This window comes from Bombus huntii, chromosome 3 (genome assembly GCF_024542735.1).
Source record: "Bombus huntii isolate Logan2020A chromosome 3, iyBomHunt1.1, whole genome shotgun sequence".
Classification (NCBI taxonomy): domain Eukaryota; kingdom Metazoa; phylum Arthropoda; class Insecta; order Hymenoptera; family Apidae; genus Bombus; species Bombus huntii.
This window is the reverse complement of record NC_066240.1, coordinates 15,738,099-15,754,909: the sequence shown is the minus strand read 5'-3', so window position 1 is coordinate 15,754,909 and position 16,811 is coordinate 15,738,099. Positions and strand designations below refer to the sequence as shown.

Sequence of the window (16,811 nt, the reverse complement as noted above, 5' to 3'; positions counted from 1 at the left end):
TTTCTTTATCACTGTGGATTATTTTTGAAATTTATGTTTTAACAAAATAAACGGAAAAAGTAGAAGTTTGAGGTGATTGGATGACTTTGGTATATTGAGCAGAGAAGGTAATACTTGACGTAAGCTGGTCGGCAGTAAATGACCGGTCAGGTACCGCAGACGTCACGCAGCGTGGCGCAGCCCCCTAGTTCGCGGTGCATTGCTCGCATGAAAAAGATGCGCATGCGTTCGCCGTCATGCCTCTCCGGTGCAGCAACCCTGACTTTACCTTATCTCTTGCAGGGAATTGTTCAATTTAAAGCTCCGTGTTCCACGATCGAATAGAATCGTATGTAACAGTGTTTACTTTTTCCGAGGTGGAATTTTCTCCTCGATTATCGAGAGGATTGAATTATCGACTGAACAGGATGATAAAACCTTCGTACTATCTAGAGTCTGTAAGTAGAAGCAATGGAAAGAGGAAGAGAAAAAAGTTTGGTTCGTTATCGGGACATTGCCTCATATCAACGCAAACGGGAAAAATGGAGGGTAAAAAAATCATCCCGTGGACTCTCGAACAAATCAGATTACACGAGAGGGCAACGGTACAGAGGTCTTGCCAGATATCAAGAACGGGTGCTTTCTCACCAGAAACGAGGCCAGATCTCATAATCACAAATTACGTAAGAGTGAGAGCTGATTGTGCGTATATATATATATATATATATACGCTCTTCGAATTGAAATGTCTCATCGATATTGAAACTTTTCGTGGATCGACTAATGTTATCCATACATTAATTTCTCTATTCCTGCTATCTTATCTTTTTCCATCTTCTTTCCATCTTTTTCTTTCTTATTCCATCGATAAAACAAAAACTGATGCTCGTTAACGGCTTCCGAATGAAACAACATTATGTAATCATTAATACATTTAACCAGGTTACGCCGTTGTTCGTCCCTGTGCACCGGTTTCTCGTTGTTTCACTGACCTGTCTGACCGCGGTCAAAAGTAGCCATTTGCAAGTCGTGGCCCTGGCAATTACCAATTACGAACGGTGACACGATAACACGAAGGCCGAAATTGCGATGGTGTCCGGTCACACGGTGCCGTCTTCTTGATCCATTAAGAGACCGATCAGGAAACGGCGGATAGCTTTTATAAGAGGTCGGCTGCGCGGTCGACGTACTACGCTCAAGAATTCTCTCACCGTTTTACAGCCAGCGCGTTCTCCCATTCCTCACCCACTCAGAAAATTCAACTACGCCGATCAAACGTTACAGACAATTACTCGGTCTCCGGGTTCTATCGATTTTTCGTTGAATCATGTATACAATCGCTAATGTGTCACGAGTAAACGCAACACGTATCGCACCAAATCGATTAGCTTGCTGCTTTCTACGATAAAACGTAAAAAATATTTACTGGATACGTATTTTGAATAGTAGACGCGCATAGCTTGAAGTAAATATTGAATAAAAATCTAAAAAGAAAAGAATAAGATAGATTGCCTGAGCTTTGATCTCAATCGTGTTCCCCCTTTTTTTACAGAGCTTTTTGCCTGTGTTAAGTATGTATCTTGTAAGAAGGTTTTTATGCAAGTATATGAGAAACTGTTTATACAAAGAATATAAGTACTTCGTTATATGAAATATGCGCAAGGATATGTTACAAGTTTCGTTGCTCGATCACATCCGACAACATTCAATAATCAGCCAAAACGAAGACCGCGAGATGCTGGCAGGAACACGAAGGTTAAGACAGCTATTCGTGAGCGTGCTCGAAATGTCACATTGTACCGAGCGCGTCGCAAGCATGACGCAGAAGAATTAGAGGGCAACGACGTAACTACACGGCCCAGTGCACCGAGGTTCGATTTGACGAGTAATCGGAAGGAAAGGCCGTGCGCACCGGCTAAGCGTCGGGTCACGTGCGCGCGCGTTAAGTGACGCCGCACACGTGCACGCAACTGCAACCGGTATACACGCGTGTGCAGGCAGAGCGACGCGGTCATTGCGCGACTCTTTCCTCGTCATGTTCTCCTATCATACGAACCCCGCACACATGCGCAGCTGCAGCATCTGAATAACATCGGCTATCTTCGTGTGCGTGCATTCTCGGTATCTATAAAACGACGTTAAGATGTCACCATGTGGTGCAACATATTTTCAGGTGGCAAACAACACCATTCCCCTAGGTCGAAGAGACGGCACTGTGCACAGTCCGAGCGAATTATGTGAGTCGCGCCAAACTGTGCACAGCTCCCCTCTCTGTTTCTCTTCAGAGGGCTGTCTCTCTTACTCTCTCCCGGAATCGTTATAGCTATAGTTAGATCAAGCAGACATGGAACGACGTCTCCACTGGGCTACGAGGAAGCTAGCTATACATGACGAGCCCTGAAAACCGACCGCTGGTTAACCTAATCGCGAGCTGCCAGACCGAACAACCCAAATGACCACTGGAGAAATTCGTGCGACGCGCCTGCATATTTCTGCGCGCGCACACCGGTATCGTCGTTGCGGACCCGTCTGCGCAGTGCTGACTCCAAGCGCGTCTTAAGACTGAAAGAGTTATACTGTCGTAGAATTTAAAAAAAAACCGAGAGAAGTATGTTTCCTCTAAATATCTGGAGGTTTAAAAATGAAGTGGACATAATTCGAGATGCAAATATAAACGAATTTCCATGTTACAGAGTCTGAAACGAACTCTGTGTATGAAATGTTTGTTAGAAGAAAGAGTTGAAAAAGCTATTGACAATTAACTAAAAATACCACTCTGTTCCGAGAACTTTTCAAATGACTTACGTACTTGTATATATTACATATAGATAGGAGGTCAGGCTTGCAATCGTAATAAATAACAACCTAATATACATCGTTCCATATTGAATGAATCAGTTTAAGAACCTCGAACTCCACCCTGAATTTTTCTATGGTAACTTTGTCCTCTTGTAACATAATTGTATTCTTTTTAGCAGTTTATTGCAATTCAATAAGCCTGTTTTTCTGTAAAATGTAATACACATTGGCCTAAACTATACTATTCATCGTACATAATCAAACGTCTGCTTCTCCGATGTTCCTGACTTAGATATTCTAATTTTCTACGTTATATGTGGCACGAGACAAGCAAGTGTGCTCGTGCGCTTAAATATGCGTGAAGTTACCGACACGGATAAAAATAATGTTCACTGTTTGGAACGAGTATTAAATGTCTACTAGTACCTACGAATGTTGTAAACGTACAAGTGTATTTTAATGCGAATATTGAATGTCGTATGCAAACATCACATGCACGAAGTTGGCATAATGTGTCCAGGCAAATCAGCAAAAGTAATTAATGTTGGACAACCTAGAGAATTACGTTTCTTTGTGAAATTATGTAGGTCCAAAAATGAGCTATATGTGTATTTAATATGTTAATATTTCAGCCAAGTACATATTTAACCAACAGCCGAATACGATCTTTATTTAGATTACGTATGTAGTGAACTATTATCAGCTAATGCGATTACTTTAATACGCTGTATAATGGACAGACCCCTCGTTAATATTTCATTTGTCAAATATCGAACACATTAAAATATTTTTCGCCCTTTTCTTACTCTACCTATTTATTGCTACTTAAAAGAAAAAATCATCCTTATCATATATTTACTGTAAAAGATTTTCCAATGATACTGACGCAACGAGATAAACATCGACTCCCTTCTTCACCGATAGCAATCATCCTCGTCATTGAAAGCAAATGAACGTTGCGTATACAGCAATTAAATTATACTTATGTTCCGTGGCGAGTGTATACCCAATGCATAACCTTCGCCGCTATTAAACTAAAACGAGTGGAATATCTCGTCCTGAAGGCAGACGGTGCTAGAGCATCTAAGATACCGTTGTAAAATATACAAGAGGGTCGGTAACGTATATAGGAACGTATATGCCGACAACGAGATCGCGGGCACGTGAAAGGAGGGCCTTCTCGACTCTGTATATCTCTATCGACTGTTGAACCACTTCATATATTGTATGAAACGGTGACACCCGTGGATGGCTGAAAAATCACACCCTTACGGAACAAAAACGTCTCTGTTCGGCAAGATTACCTGCGAGATGTGAAAATTGTTCACGCCGCGGTAACGACAAAAGGTGCGCGCCTCCTCTTTGTCCTTGGAACCTGCGCGGTAAATGAAAATGAAAAGAGAAATAAAACAAGAAATGGCGAAAAATTCGTCCTCCATCCTGCACACTAACGCGGATCAAATTGTTTGCACAAACACGAAACAGGACGTCGTGCGACCCACGTGCGTTCAGGTTTTCGAAAGGCAAGCGTGTGTAGCAAACACAAAATTCTCACGGGTTTCTTTCTCTATCTCTTTCCGTCCTTTTTTCGCTTTTTCCGTTCCCTACCAAAGAATAGAGCCACGAAGAAAGAACGCCGTTTTGTCGAGCCGAGGACGTTAGCGTAACGACCTCCGAACTCGCCCGAAACGAGTTTCTTTTCTCGATTGTGTCGCATTCACGGTACTGCCGCGACGAATGACGAATAACCAAACGCGTGATTAGCATACTCATGCGGGTACCCGAATTCGGCGAACTGCACTCTCTCCCGGGTGCGGAGCGCCGTGCCTTCAATTGCACTCGATTAAGAGGATTCTTAGTCCGACCTTGCTGCCTCCGTTTAGGAGGGTACAAAAGAACCAGATGAATAAACTGGTTGATCCTTTGGCGGATGCATCAGATAAAACGTATCCCGACCCAGAACAAGAGGTATATTTCTGCTACTTAAATTTCACGGCAAACCGCATACATATTGACATATGAAAATGAAACGATGTTAATATTTCCTGTGAATTATAGTCTGGTTAACCTTCACGCTAATTAACCATGCTATTTTGTTAGCAATTACGAAACTAGATAACATGTTCACTTATTAACCAAAGATAAAATATACAACATTCTATAAGAAAAATGAAAAATCTGGAATATTTATATTAGAGGAATATGAAAATTTAATGAACGTATTCTTTTTAAGTGTAATTATTTCATTTCAACTGGACTTGGAAAAATAGTGATTAAAAAGAGACGAAGAAGTATAAACGACACGTGGAGTGAAGTCAATGTCGCAACGCATAGGTTAAACTATTCAACGAGCAAAAAATGAAATGAAAATTGGTCAACTTCTTCCTTACTCATTTCCTATAATTATGAAAACGTACATATATATAGTATTTCACTTATTTCTTTTATTATATGTATAGTATCTATACATATCTATATACTTATATATAATATATTATATACAATAGTATAATATAATAATATAATATATATATAGTCAGAGATATGAGTATGATGACGCGACGGACAACGGAAATACAAAACAACATTTTAAAGAACAACGTGAAGAAGGAAAACAGAATCGTGACTCACCGGAATCGGAAGGTGTCTGCACTCCGAGGTGTTCTAAATTCTTGTTGAACGACTGATTCAAGTGATAGCAATGGTCGCTGAGAGTATTTCTGATATTCGTCTCTCTATGCACTTGACACTGATCCTGCTCTTTCCTTCTGCCACGTCGACCGGTCTTTCGCTTATTCTGGCTTACTCGTGCAGTTTTGGTAGTTGGTGCTGATATACACTCGGATAATTTCTCGTGTATATTGATCTGGTCGTGTCTAAAGAACGGACCTTCGTCCTCTGTTTCTGTATCGGAACTGGAGCTTTGTGGTGTATCCGGCCTAGTGGATTCGCCGTCGCTCTCCAGATTTCTTGCACGGCACAGTTGCTGAGCCTGTTGCTGATTGACTGCCAACGAAGTCCCTATAAAAGCGGTATTTGCTCGTGATATCAAAAGGCTTCGACCAGCCGGCACCTTTTTCTGTATTAGCGACTCCTTCTTCGCAGGCAACGTTCTGTTGTGTTCTTTACTGATGCATAACCCTGCCCACATACAGTCGTGATGACGTATCTCTCGAGACAGGCAGGTCTTGTCGTACTGTGGATCCGACAATATGCCATCGTCCAAGGTGCGCTCGCAATACATTTCCGTGTAGACGTCCGCTCTGTGATCTATAGAGAGGAAGTCCGGAAGATCGAACTTCTTCCATATGTCGTCGGACACCACTGTCGCAGTGTCCAGGGGCTCGCCTAACAGGCCCAGGTCAGAGGAGTCCCAAACCGGCACCGGCATTTTGCCTAGAGGAATCAACCATACCATTCATCAACAATCATTTCGGTTAAATCCTCGTAGGAAATTAAGTCGTTTTATGTTCAAGCCTTTGATAAAATTGCTAAAAACTTTGTCATTGAGTATTACACCACTATTTGAATAACATGCATAATGCGAAACGCTGAAAGTTAAAAAAAAAAGAAGTTTTTGCCTTTAACCCTTAGAGTGCTGAATATTCGCGGCCTATGCGGTCCGTGCGGACCAGCGCTGACGATCGCTGTGGACGGAGTACTTTTTCGCTAGACTGAACTCTGTTGATTGACTATTCAAAGCGCAAACCGTAATAAGTTATAGTAATTCTTTTAAACGAGATTAAATGATTCAAGAGCGTTATTTTTTAGTATTAATTAGTTATTATTCATTATTTATCTCCCACAAACGTAATGGTATTACATCTGCGTAGGTGTTCGGAAAAATTGACAAACGCATATATGCGTCCTTAGTCCACACCGAAAGCTTTCGCCAGACGCATATATGCATAGCACTGTAAGGGTTAAATATTTTCCTTCCGAATTTTAACTTTCAACGTTTTTCGCACTATGCATGTTATACAGATAGTGTAATACCCAAAGACAAAGTACATACGACAAAAGAAGACCTAACCCCAATCACTGTTAATTTTAAGAGGGAAAATAAGGAAGGCATTCTACGAGAGAAAATCAAAAGTTCTTTTATGTGTTATCACTATCTGTATAAATTTCAATTGGAAATGAAACTTGTCGATTATCTAATCGATCATCCATAGAAAGCAGCCCGGTTCCTTTACAGTTACAGCATGTTGCATTACCGTACAGCACTGTTCGGTACTGCGCCGCATGTCGTAACATCAACGCATTATCACAGAAATCAGCGAAACGAATATGTACAGTTAATGCTATGAAAATACGAACAGAGGTCGGAACTGGCTCGCGTGTACGCAATAAAAATAGACGTCCTTCGTTGCCGACATATCCACTTTGCACGCTTTTTTGCTGCGTCTTGGTAAAAAGCGCCAGTTAAACATGGGATAAAATATCGACGATTAACGAAACAGAAAATGCAGAATGTCTATAACTACAACTTTGTTTGTTTATTAGAGAAAAGATTTCTTGTAATCAAAGGCTCAAAACGACAAAAATTTCTAACGAAATTAAAAATTCGTGCATTTTTGCCATCACCATAGACATATTGTCTCTTACATTGACTCAGGTCTATTGTTCGCTTCAAGTATTTTCTATACTATGTATTCTTATATGAATCTTTACAAGTTAACAAAAGACTATCTTCAACTATACTAGGGAAAAAATACATGCATTTATACACATATTTATGTCTCCTACATTCACAGATGCGTTATTTACGCTATTTATCGATAAGTAACTAAGGTCATAAATCAGTGACACGTGACACATTCTTTACGATTTTCTGCTTGCGAGTCTATTGAAAATTATAATACCAAATAAGAAATGCTATTCTGCTTCCTCCGATAAACGATACGGCTGATGTGATGATCGTAATTTGTAACTTATAAATTGTTCGTTACAATAATAAAATCAACTTAGATAAATTTACTGGGAAGAAACATCTTCACACTTCTGATACTTGGGTTCTTGGTGCAAAACACTTACAGCGGTCGATAATCCTCTGCACATGGGAACAGAAAATAAAAAGGAACCGGTACGAATCGAATTCGCTCGGACGAGGTGCCTTCGAATAAATCACGGCCCGCCTCACGAAACATCCCTAGAGAACGCAACTTTTTCCCTCCTTGCGTGAGGGAACCGTTACGCATCTTTCTCTGCACCGAACGGCAAACCGACAACGGTTCACAGTACGTTTTGTCCACCAGGTGTTGCAGTAAGATCCTTAGAATCTCGTGTAATCTCGCATAAGCAAAGAACAGATTGTCTAAGTCTACGGTTCAACTATGTATTCCGAAATAACCATCTGAATGCAAAGAGGACAGTAGTGGACATCAGTGATATATACTTAGGAATAACCGTGCCGCATCTACGATACGAAGAGAAACTAATTCTTTAGCGGGATGACGCATCGCTTTGCATACGTTAACACGTTGCACATTGACACACTGGCAACGAGATTCGATCTTGGCGATCACTCGTAGCCAATGTGATCGTTGGGAACGTTCATCGAGAAAGAAGAACACACAAGATGGAGGTGGAGGGAGCTCGGATGGAGATGCATCGAAAAGTCAAATGGAATGACTCGATATGGGCGGCTCGAGTGACTCATGAGACTTACAACGAAATTCGTCGGCTGTATCGGTTTCGCGGATCTACAACACCAGAAGAGAAGCTCTGCTTTTTATTGTCGGCGGCCTAACTCAAACATTACATTCGCTCGATTAGGCCCACCTCGACGGTGACAATCGAAAGCGCGCGTGCGGTCGCCGGTTATCTTTTTCGTTCCCGCGCCGACCACCCTCCGCGAGCCAATTAATCGTTGCATAACGCCGATTATTGCGGAAACTGTCACTTTCGCGATAAACATGCGCATACGCCGTTGCATGTATCATTGAAAAAAACAAAAGTATTGAGACAAAGTGCGCTTAAAGGAAACAAGAGTGAGAAAAATATAAATAGATATCGTTGGGAAATAATTAAAAATTCCGCACATTAGGAAATATAGATTCTATTTAACATCTTCAAATGCTGTGGGTGTTTTCAAGTATTTAGCATTTTTTTGGACAATTTTGGAATTATGAAAAAAATAAAAATGAACAGATTTTTATCATTTTTTGTACGAAAAAAGACACATGACCTACAGGATACATTCGCAGTCAAAGTGTTAAGCAATTAAAGAGTTAAACGATAGAATTATTTATTACCACACAGTTATTTGTCATTGGGAATATATTTAAACAATTAAATTTTGTCTTTACTCAAAATTTTACAACCCGACTACGTATCTCTTTACAATCTCGTACCATGTGACCAAACATTGTAACGATAGTAAAGCAGTGGAATTAAAACGCAAAAAAATATACGCGCGCCAAAACTGGTATACACATCTGTTTCTTTTCGATCGACAAGAAAGACAATCCCGCGCAGTATTTACGAGAAGAACGAACAAGGTTCGAGAACGATTTCGCCGAAAAACTAAACTACATATCGGTGTTAATATTTTGACAAGCATTCCCCGACAAAGACATTTAATGGTAAATGAGTCTGTTTCACGTTTTACGTGAGATTCTTATCGAAAACTGGCATGAGGGCCAGAAAAATAAGCAACAAGAATGAAAAAAAGTGAAAGGGACAGAAAGGCGACAGAGGTGAAAGAAGGAGAGAGACAGAAAGAAAAACCATGGCCTTTATGACTCGGTCACCCGTGAAAAACGCACACCGTTGAAAAACAAAGACACATTATCCGTTCCTACTTGCCCCTGCTTTACCTCTGAATCGAACAAAAGACGGTCGATAGGGGAAATCACCTTCCTAGAACGGCCTTGGAAGCGAAAGAAAGCATCAGTGTATACCTCGCGTTTACTCTCGTCGTGAGAGAGAAAAACGGAGGGGAAAAAGGAGAGTAGAAAAGAAACGAGATAAACTTTCGTGAAACCGTTCTCGAAGCGTCGACCAAACACGCGGGAAAAAAGTGTTTCTCGTCGAATAATAAACAGACAGGGGCAACAGAGCTCGCGCTAAGTGTTTTGGGAAGAAACGTCGGTAATAATATCTGGTGCGAATTTCACCGAACGCGCGTCGTGTTTCTACCGAACCTTGTTACCAATCGATAAGTCTTCTTTCTCCCCGGTTACGTAACAGACACAATCACGTGTATCGCGATCTCGTTGGTAATGGATAACACTTTCACGAAAATTGCGTGGCGACACTTCATCGGCTTTAAAAACTCAATTTCACGATACACGACAGGCTAATGTCACACTATATGCATATGCTTGTAAAAGAGAGACACGATTTCGAAGTTTATTACATTCGTGTGCATGATGGTAAATTGAATATCGACAAAGGCGGGAGCGAGGGAAAGAGGAAAAAAGAGAAAGAAATTATTTACCGACCCGATAAAGACACCGGCTGACCGCTTTCGTTTAGACAGGACTTTCGAAAATCTATATATACATGTACCACACGTACGATCATACTTGTAAGTGTATTAAAGCACATTCCATGGCCACGAGAGCGTCGATCGATGGATCGAACTTTTCTGCCTACACGCGCTGAGAGAAACAGACAAACCGGTCCACGGGCAACAGCTTTAGATATAGGTAGCGCCGTGTGCATGTGTTGCGTGTGTCTCGCTAACTTCCGTCGAACATTATCGTTCGAGCGTGTAACGAGCTGACAGCTTTCCTACCGCACTCTAATTAACGGTGGCTTTCTTCGTGAGACGAAAGGACGCAGGACACACCGGCAAAAGCGAAATGAAAAAAGACGCTCTCCTCCCATTCGTTGTCTTACTAAAGTTCCTATACAGAGGCGTAGTTACATCAATTTGTGAAACCGTAGGAGACGCGCGAAAGCGCGGGCTAGATTGACATACTGCATAATGTTGCAACAGAAAGTGCAACATATCGGTTAGCGTGCCTATCTCCACTTGACATATTTTCACGTATATCGATCCCGATGAGACGCGACGCGTGTTATTTGGTCACATGAACGACAACCCGTGTATGGCTATGGCCGATGGTAAAACGATTTCCGAAATGTCAAACATATAACAAAATTCCAACAAGAATAATATACACGCAAAGAAAGTCATAGTTAAATCTTGAAATTATTTTGAATAACACAGGAAACTTAAATTTGGAAGTAAAACAGTTATCGAAATATCACACATCAAAAATCAATTCGTCTATCGTTTGAAAAACGTATCTAAGAATGAAAAATAAAATATCGACAAATATTTAAAAAAGTTATCGAACAATAAAAATAGTAATTCCGTACAATAAAGATGATGCGTTAAAATATACATTCCAAAACCGAATTTCAATAGATCAGAACGATATATGCGAAAAAAAATCGAAAATACCAAATTTTAAGATTATTCTTGTATTTACAGATCAAAATTCGTCGGTTATTTAAAATTAATTACCGAAATCGGAAATTACGCGCGAAAAATCAAACACCACAAATTTTGGCGGTAAACTTACTAATAACCAAAAATCATACCGAATAGACTGGTGGTGAATCGAATATATTTAATTCTATTTATAAGAGACAGTATAAATTCGAATAGACCGGCCAGTTGCCAAAGAAGAAATTCCTAACTTACTACAAAGTGTTCGAGGAATTTCACTTTTCGCGAAATAAGCTCTCATCGATATTTATACGCGAAACCATGGATTCGAGTCAAAATGCTATAGATGAATCTTCGAAAGCACGCCGGACTATTTGGCAGAATTTTAATACGTTCTAAGTATCACTTGACGAGATGGATCTGTCTATAAAGTTTACTAGTATATTAACGTTAATATGTCTCGGGAACGATTGAGACGCGAACGATCCCGTTTCTCATTGAAATTCCAGCTCGAACCGGTCGCGAGTGGCGGCGTTCGCGTGGAACTGTCAAAATGGGAAAAGAAATGCACACAAGCGCGAGGTCTATTGTCGATACATGCTTTAACCGCGATTACGAACGTCATTCATTTCGAATTCGCCATTAAAATCGAGCGAATGAAAAAAGAAAAGGATAGACGAAAATGGAAAAAAATGTATAAGTTGCACTGTACTAACCTGTCGGCCACCTATCGTTGTAACCCAAAAGAGAGATAGTATCCTCCACTGTGGAACACACTTTGGCGCGAGTTTGAGTCTCGCGCTAGAAACTAAACCAATAAAACAAACTTAGGCGCGTCCCGCCTCTTTTTCTTCTATATGGCGTTGTCTATAGATTCTGTTTGGCCCGGTCTCGAATGATGGATGAGCCTCGCGAAACCGAACTATTACGCGGCACTGAGCAACAAACTATACGTAAACAAAAAGGACGAAAAAGAATGAAAGAAAAAACGGTGTCGATTTCCTTCGTTATGCCCGTAGCAGACGGAACGCGTGAAAAATGGTAGTGTTGTGTTTATCGACGAGAAAAATTCGTTCAGGCGATGCAGCCACTGGTACTACTGTCGTTTGGCCGTAAACGTTCCACTCGTTTTCTTGTATTATCGAGACTGTTGTACAACGAAAGACTGCTGCTACTACAACTGCTGCTGCTGTATTTTACCAAGCAAAGAAAGAATTTCATTCTCGGCGCGATCCGTACGGTAAGCCGGTGGCTCTAACTCTCTCTTTCTTGTGCACGCGCACGGTAATCGGCGGCGATCCGATCTTCACTTTAAGGCCGGTTAAAGGCGACTAAACTACTCGGCTCGTGCGCCTTCCATCTTCCGCAGGCATGCCCACCGCTACGGGACCCGGCGTCAGGGCTGTGCCACCAATCGTCGCGCCCCATTCTACCACCACCCTACGCATACTATACTTCTGGTTCGAGTATTTCGCCCCCTAGTGTCGTATCGCTCGATAATCGCGTTGCTACTTAAGGACACAGTCTAGTCAAAGCGCTCCCATTCTATCATATACGACCAATCGTATACAAGTATCTGTCTACATACTACTAACTGCTATTCGTAAATAATTACCTTATCATCGAGTACGTACGGCTATAATTGATGTTTCATGATACGATAAGTGATGAAGTTGAACAAAAAAAAAAAACAATTTTTTGTTTTTTTACCAGTTTTCCAGTATCAAACCAGCAATTAACGATAAATTGTTTATGCGTTTATGACTCAGAGAATTTTCCGCGTTTGCTTGTTTTTGCAACGTTTTCCTTTTAGCTCTAATCATTGTTTCTAATCATGGATTAATGATTAGAACTGAAGATCGGATCTTACAGAAATACGTGATTTATTATTTGGAAGATGTTTAACGAGCCTCGAATAAAAATTATTATAAGAAGGAATACAAAATTGCAACGAAATACCTCACTTTTTATAAATAAGATGTATTGTACATAATATCCGTAAGATCAGACATAACTTTACCGTATATTTTCGTTCTATGAAAATATACAACCGAGAGATATATTTATTAATTGGTATTGTTCGTCCTGACTTACAATCGCGATATATCATCTATTTTTGACTTGTTGAATACAAAGCATTTACAATCCTTCCAGCGCTAACTAACTTGCATATGCATAATCAACAATATCTTCGTAACTTGCTAACTAAAATTTATAGCCCGTATACACGCAAGTTCATTGACACATTGTACGAACGAAGCCATCTGCAGTCGATTCCAAGATAGAGCGATCATTGTTTCTGACGACTCGAATACCGATCACAGTTTACCCCACGCTCACGTTAGACAGGTAGTATAGCGTTCTTTTGTATCACGTCGCAGCTGCTCGACCTGTGTAGTTGAGAGAATATGTTATGGTTTGATGTACGCCATCTCGCATGAATTTGTCATGGGAGAAATGTGGAGGCCACATGTGGAGTAAGCTTGTGGTTGGCAACCTGTCGGAACCTGTGCGGATTTAATACTACAACCAGTCGTGTAGTATAAAAGATATTATATTGGCGACTCTCCCACAGTTATTATTCTTCGTAACAACCGCTCTGCTCTAGGCGAATCCAACGTCGAACGCTCCTTTCGTTCAAGAACCGATCTTTCTCCTTTTCTTGCTTGTCGTTTCTGCAATTTAATCGGGTTTTCCTTATCGCCAAACATCAAACGGCAAATTCGTAAATAAATCTGAGAGATTCACGCTTCCTGGTTTTTATACGTAATCCCGTAACAACTTCCTTTCGGCACGTTCGTTTCCAAGGCAACTGAAACAATCATATTCCTGTTATTACGCGTTACGATGCGATTGCCTCGTTTTTAAATCGGGCTTACATAATAGCGAGGAACTGATTGAAAAAATAACGGAGAAAAACTGACTCGATAATATTTCAAGTCAACATTGTCGCTTAGAGATTCGTTCGTGTTAGTCAAGTTACTTCAAATCAAGCAACTAGAATGGCTAAAATCGCGAATACCTGAAATCGATGTAGGCGATATTCGCAAACGTTAAACTATAAATAATATTATGTTATCTAGCAATTATTGTTCCTTTCAACTCAACGAGTAGTTGAAAGAATATCTAAAATAAAGTATACCTAGAATAGATTCGTTTATGGAGCCAGTATCGGTAAGAGTAAACATAATTGAAAGAGTGGCAATTTTTCTTGAAACTTGAGGGGATATGCATAGAGTTATTTCAGTACAAAAACTTGAGAATAAATTCGAACATCTTTCGTCTCAAAGAATTCAATTCTTTTGCATTTATTATTGATTTCACGGAACCCGCTTTCTCTTTCAGTTCTGTCCTAAGGAACAATGTAATTAGCGAGCATGTGGCAACGTATCTTCTTCTCGAGGTACTTATTAACTTAAGACTTAAGAGAAGTTTCACGTTGGCCATGCCCGAGAAGGCTGCTTCTAACGTTTGTAGCCCTTGACACACAATGTTGTGCAATTCGAAGCAGCACGGAAACCGGCGGTTGATAGCGTCTTAACGTTACATCACCTTCAGCAGTAAAGGGTTAAATTTATAACAGGTTTCAACGAACCGAGATTATTGATTATAGATAGATCTCCCTTTCTATCAAAGTTTTCATTATCGTCTGCAAGTGAGTCGAGCAAAGGATAACAAAAGGATAACAATCTCCATTCGTAAACGTGTTAAAACTTTAATTTGTTCGCATCCGCGCACCCTTTATCGTAATTATTCATAGAGTTCATGAAAACAACTTGTTGAACGTTATTTAACCCTGAACTCGACTATCAATATAGGTAAACTCTGTGTATTCTTTGAAAACGATTCACTAAAAGACTGTATACGGGAGTAATATACCGTAAACATTTTTCTCAACTCGCGGTTTCTAATTCGATCTAATCTCTTGAGAGTCGGGCTCAAAATATACGTTATACGAGCTTGATAAATATCTGTTTGTATGCAATATCGGACTGTAATAAAATTCACGTCGATTTTTATACATTTAAAGTAGCAATTAAATACATATGTATTACGTATACTGTGCCATCTGATACGTGAAATTATTTATTACGAAAATGAACAAATACTATATCCATACATGTTACGATATTCATACTATCGCATAGACTACGTTATTCATTTTTATACTATTTTGATAAATTTTGATTGAAAATTTTCAAATTCGAGTCACTCTATTCAAATCTATCGATTGGGTGCTAGAATCGCGCGCGACGCTCCTGGACGAGTCCGTATAGGGGGCCGCGCCCGCCCGATTCTCGTTGCCATAATGTTGCATATATTACAGAAATTACGTCGTTTTGTTTGCAGAAAGCTCGATCGTAGTTGTCCACGACGTTAATCGAAGCTACTCAACAAGTTTGAGTGTCTGTCGTGATGTACTTCGAGAGATTTTTGGCGTGGAATAGCGGCTTTGCGGACTACTTCTCGTCGCGTAGTATTGAGCGCTGCGGCATAGACGCCTTAGTAACAGATTCGAGCAGCTCGCGAGTAAACATTATCAAATATGTACAAACTCTTATACGAGTAAGTTGCAGTAGGTTGTGAAAATTCTTTCTATTTATTTTAAGAATAACGTTCTAGTAACACCATTTTGATTCCATTCCTTTTTATTTTGAGTGTTAATGCTAGAACCTCGTGTGTTATGTTCTATCTAGAATTTCGCTAGCTATCTATATATGTATATATATAGCTAGCTATATATTATGTGTGCTTTTAACAAACTTTACCTAAGCATCGTGTTGTTAAGTATTACCTTATTATTCTGTGTAGAATTCAATAACCTTTTTCAGTTCTTTTTCAGTCTTATAATTGATCAACTTTCTTTCTATTGAAGCGTCGTTGGGTTAAGTTTACTTAGATATTGTAATTTTCAACAGCTAAACTGATTAATATTTTTTATCAAAAACAAGAATACCAAAATAACGAGGCAAAAAAAGCAATACCATATCTCGGATTTTGCTACTAAATTTTATAAGCATCGAAGGGAACTCAGTAGGTCGAAAAATTTTGTCTTTATTGATGTTTAACATACTCGTATTTCACGCCAGTTATTTATGCATATAGTTATTGCCGGGCAAAAAAGCATACTATCTGTGTTTCGTTACGAGATCTTGGGTAAGAAAAAAATGGAACCAAAGCAAAGACCGATAAGCAGTTGGAAGTTAGATAACAAATTTAGAGATTTCTACCTCGATTCGTTCGCCAGGTCGCATTCTCGGGTCTTTTTTCTCGTCGCATAACACCGCAAAAGCTCACTTTTGTTCGGATGATATTCGTAGATGTTTTGAAAAAACAAAGGAAGCGGTTCGAAATACGATGTCGCGATAGCGATGATGAAAATTTGTAAATATTGACGCGTAGCCGAAGTGGTCAAACGTTGGTTCGTATTTCGAATTCCGTGGTCGAGACGTAGTTCTTAAAGCAGCACTTTGTTTAGACTGGAACCGTCAATAAGGACGCGGCAGAGAGTCAGATCATCCTTGACAGTTCACACTCGACTGGTTCGTACGGAAGCAACGTAGTATTCGGCCTCTAAAGTCGCTGTGAAATTCGATAACTTTGAAAATCGATCCAGTTTCAGAGG

The 16,811-nt window shown here is 40.0% G+C and overlaps 1 protein-coding gene across 2 annotated transcripts in view; it reads right to left on the bottom strand.

Annotated features, from left to right (window-relative positions):
* The window catches only part of LOC126864179 (transcriptional regulator Myc-2-like), a 214,771-nt gene that overhangs the window by 25,460 nt on the left and 172,500 nt on the right, over nucleotides 1-16,811 (bottom strand). Inside the window, exons 1-2 of one of the 2 annotated variants that reach the window (XM_050615221.1) lie at nucleotides 11,902-13,004; nucleotides 5,410-6,174 (exon numbers count right to left, since the gene is read on the bottom strand). In XM_050615221.1, the coding sequence (XP_050471178.1) occupies nucleotides 5,410-6,169 (760 nt within the window). In that variant the 5' untranslated portion in view covers nucleotides 6,170-6,174; nucleotides 11,902-13,004. Of the gene's footprint in view, nucleotides 1-5,409; nucleotides 6,175-11,901; nucleotides 13,998-16,811 lie in introns of those variants that run through there. The other variant, XR_007689085.1, reaches the window with a different exon arrangement.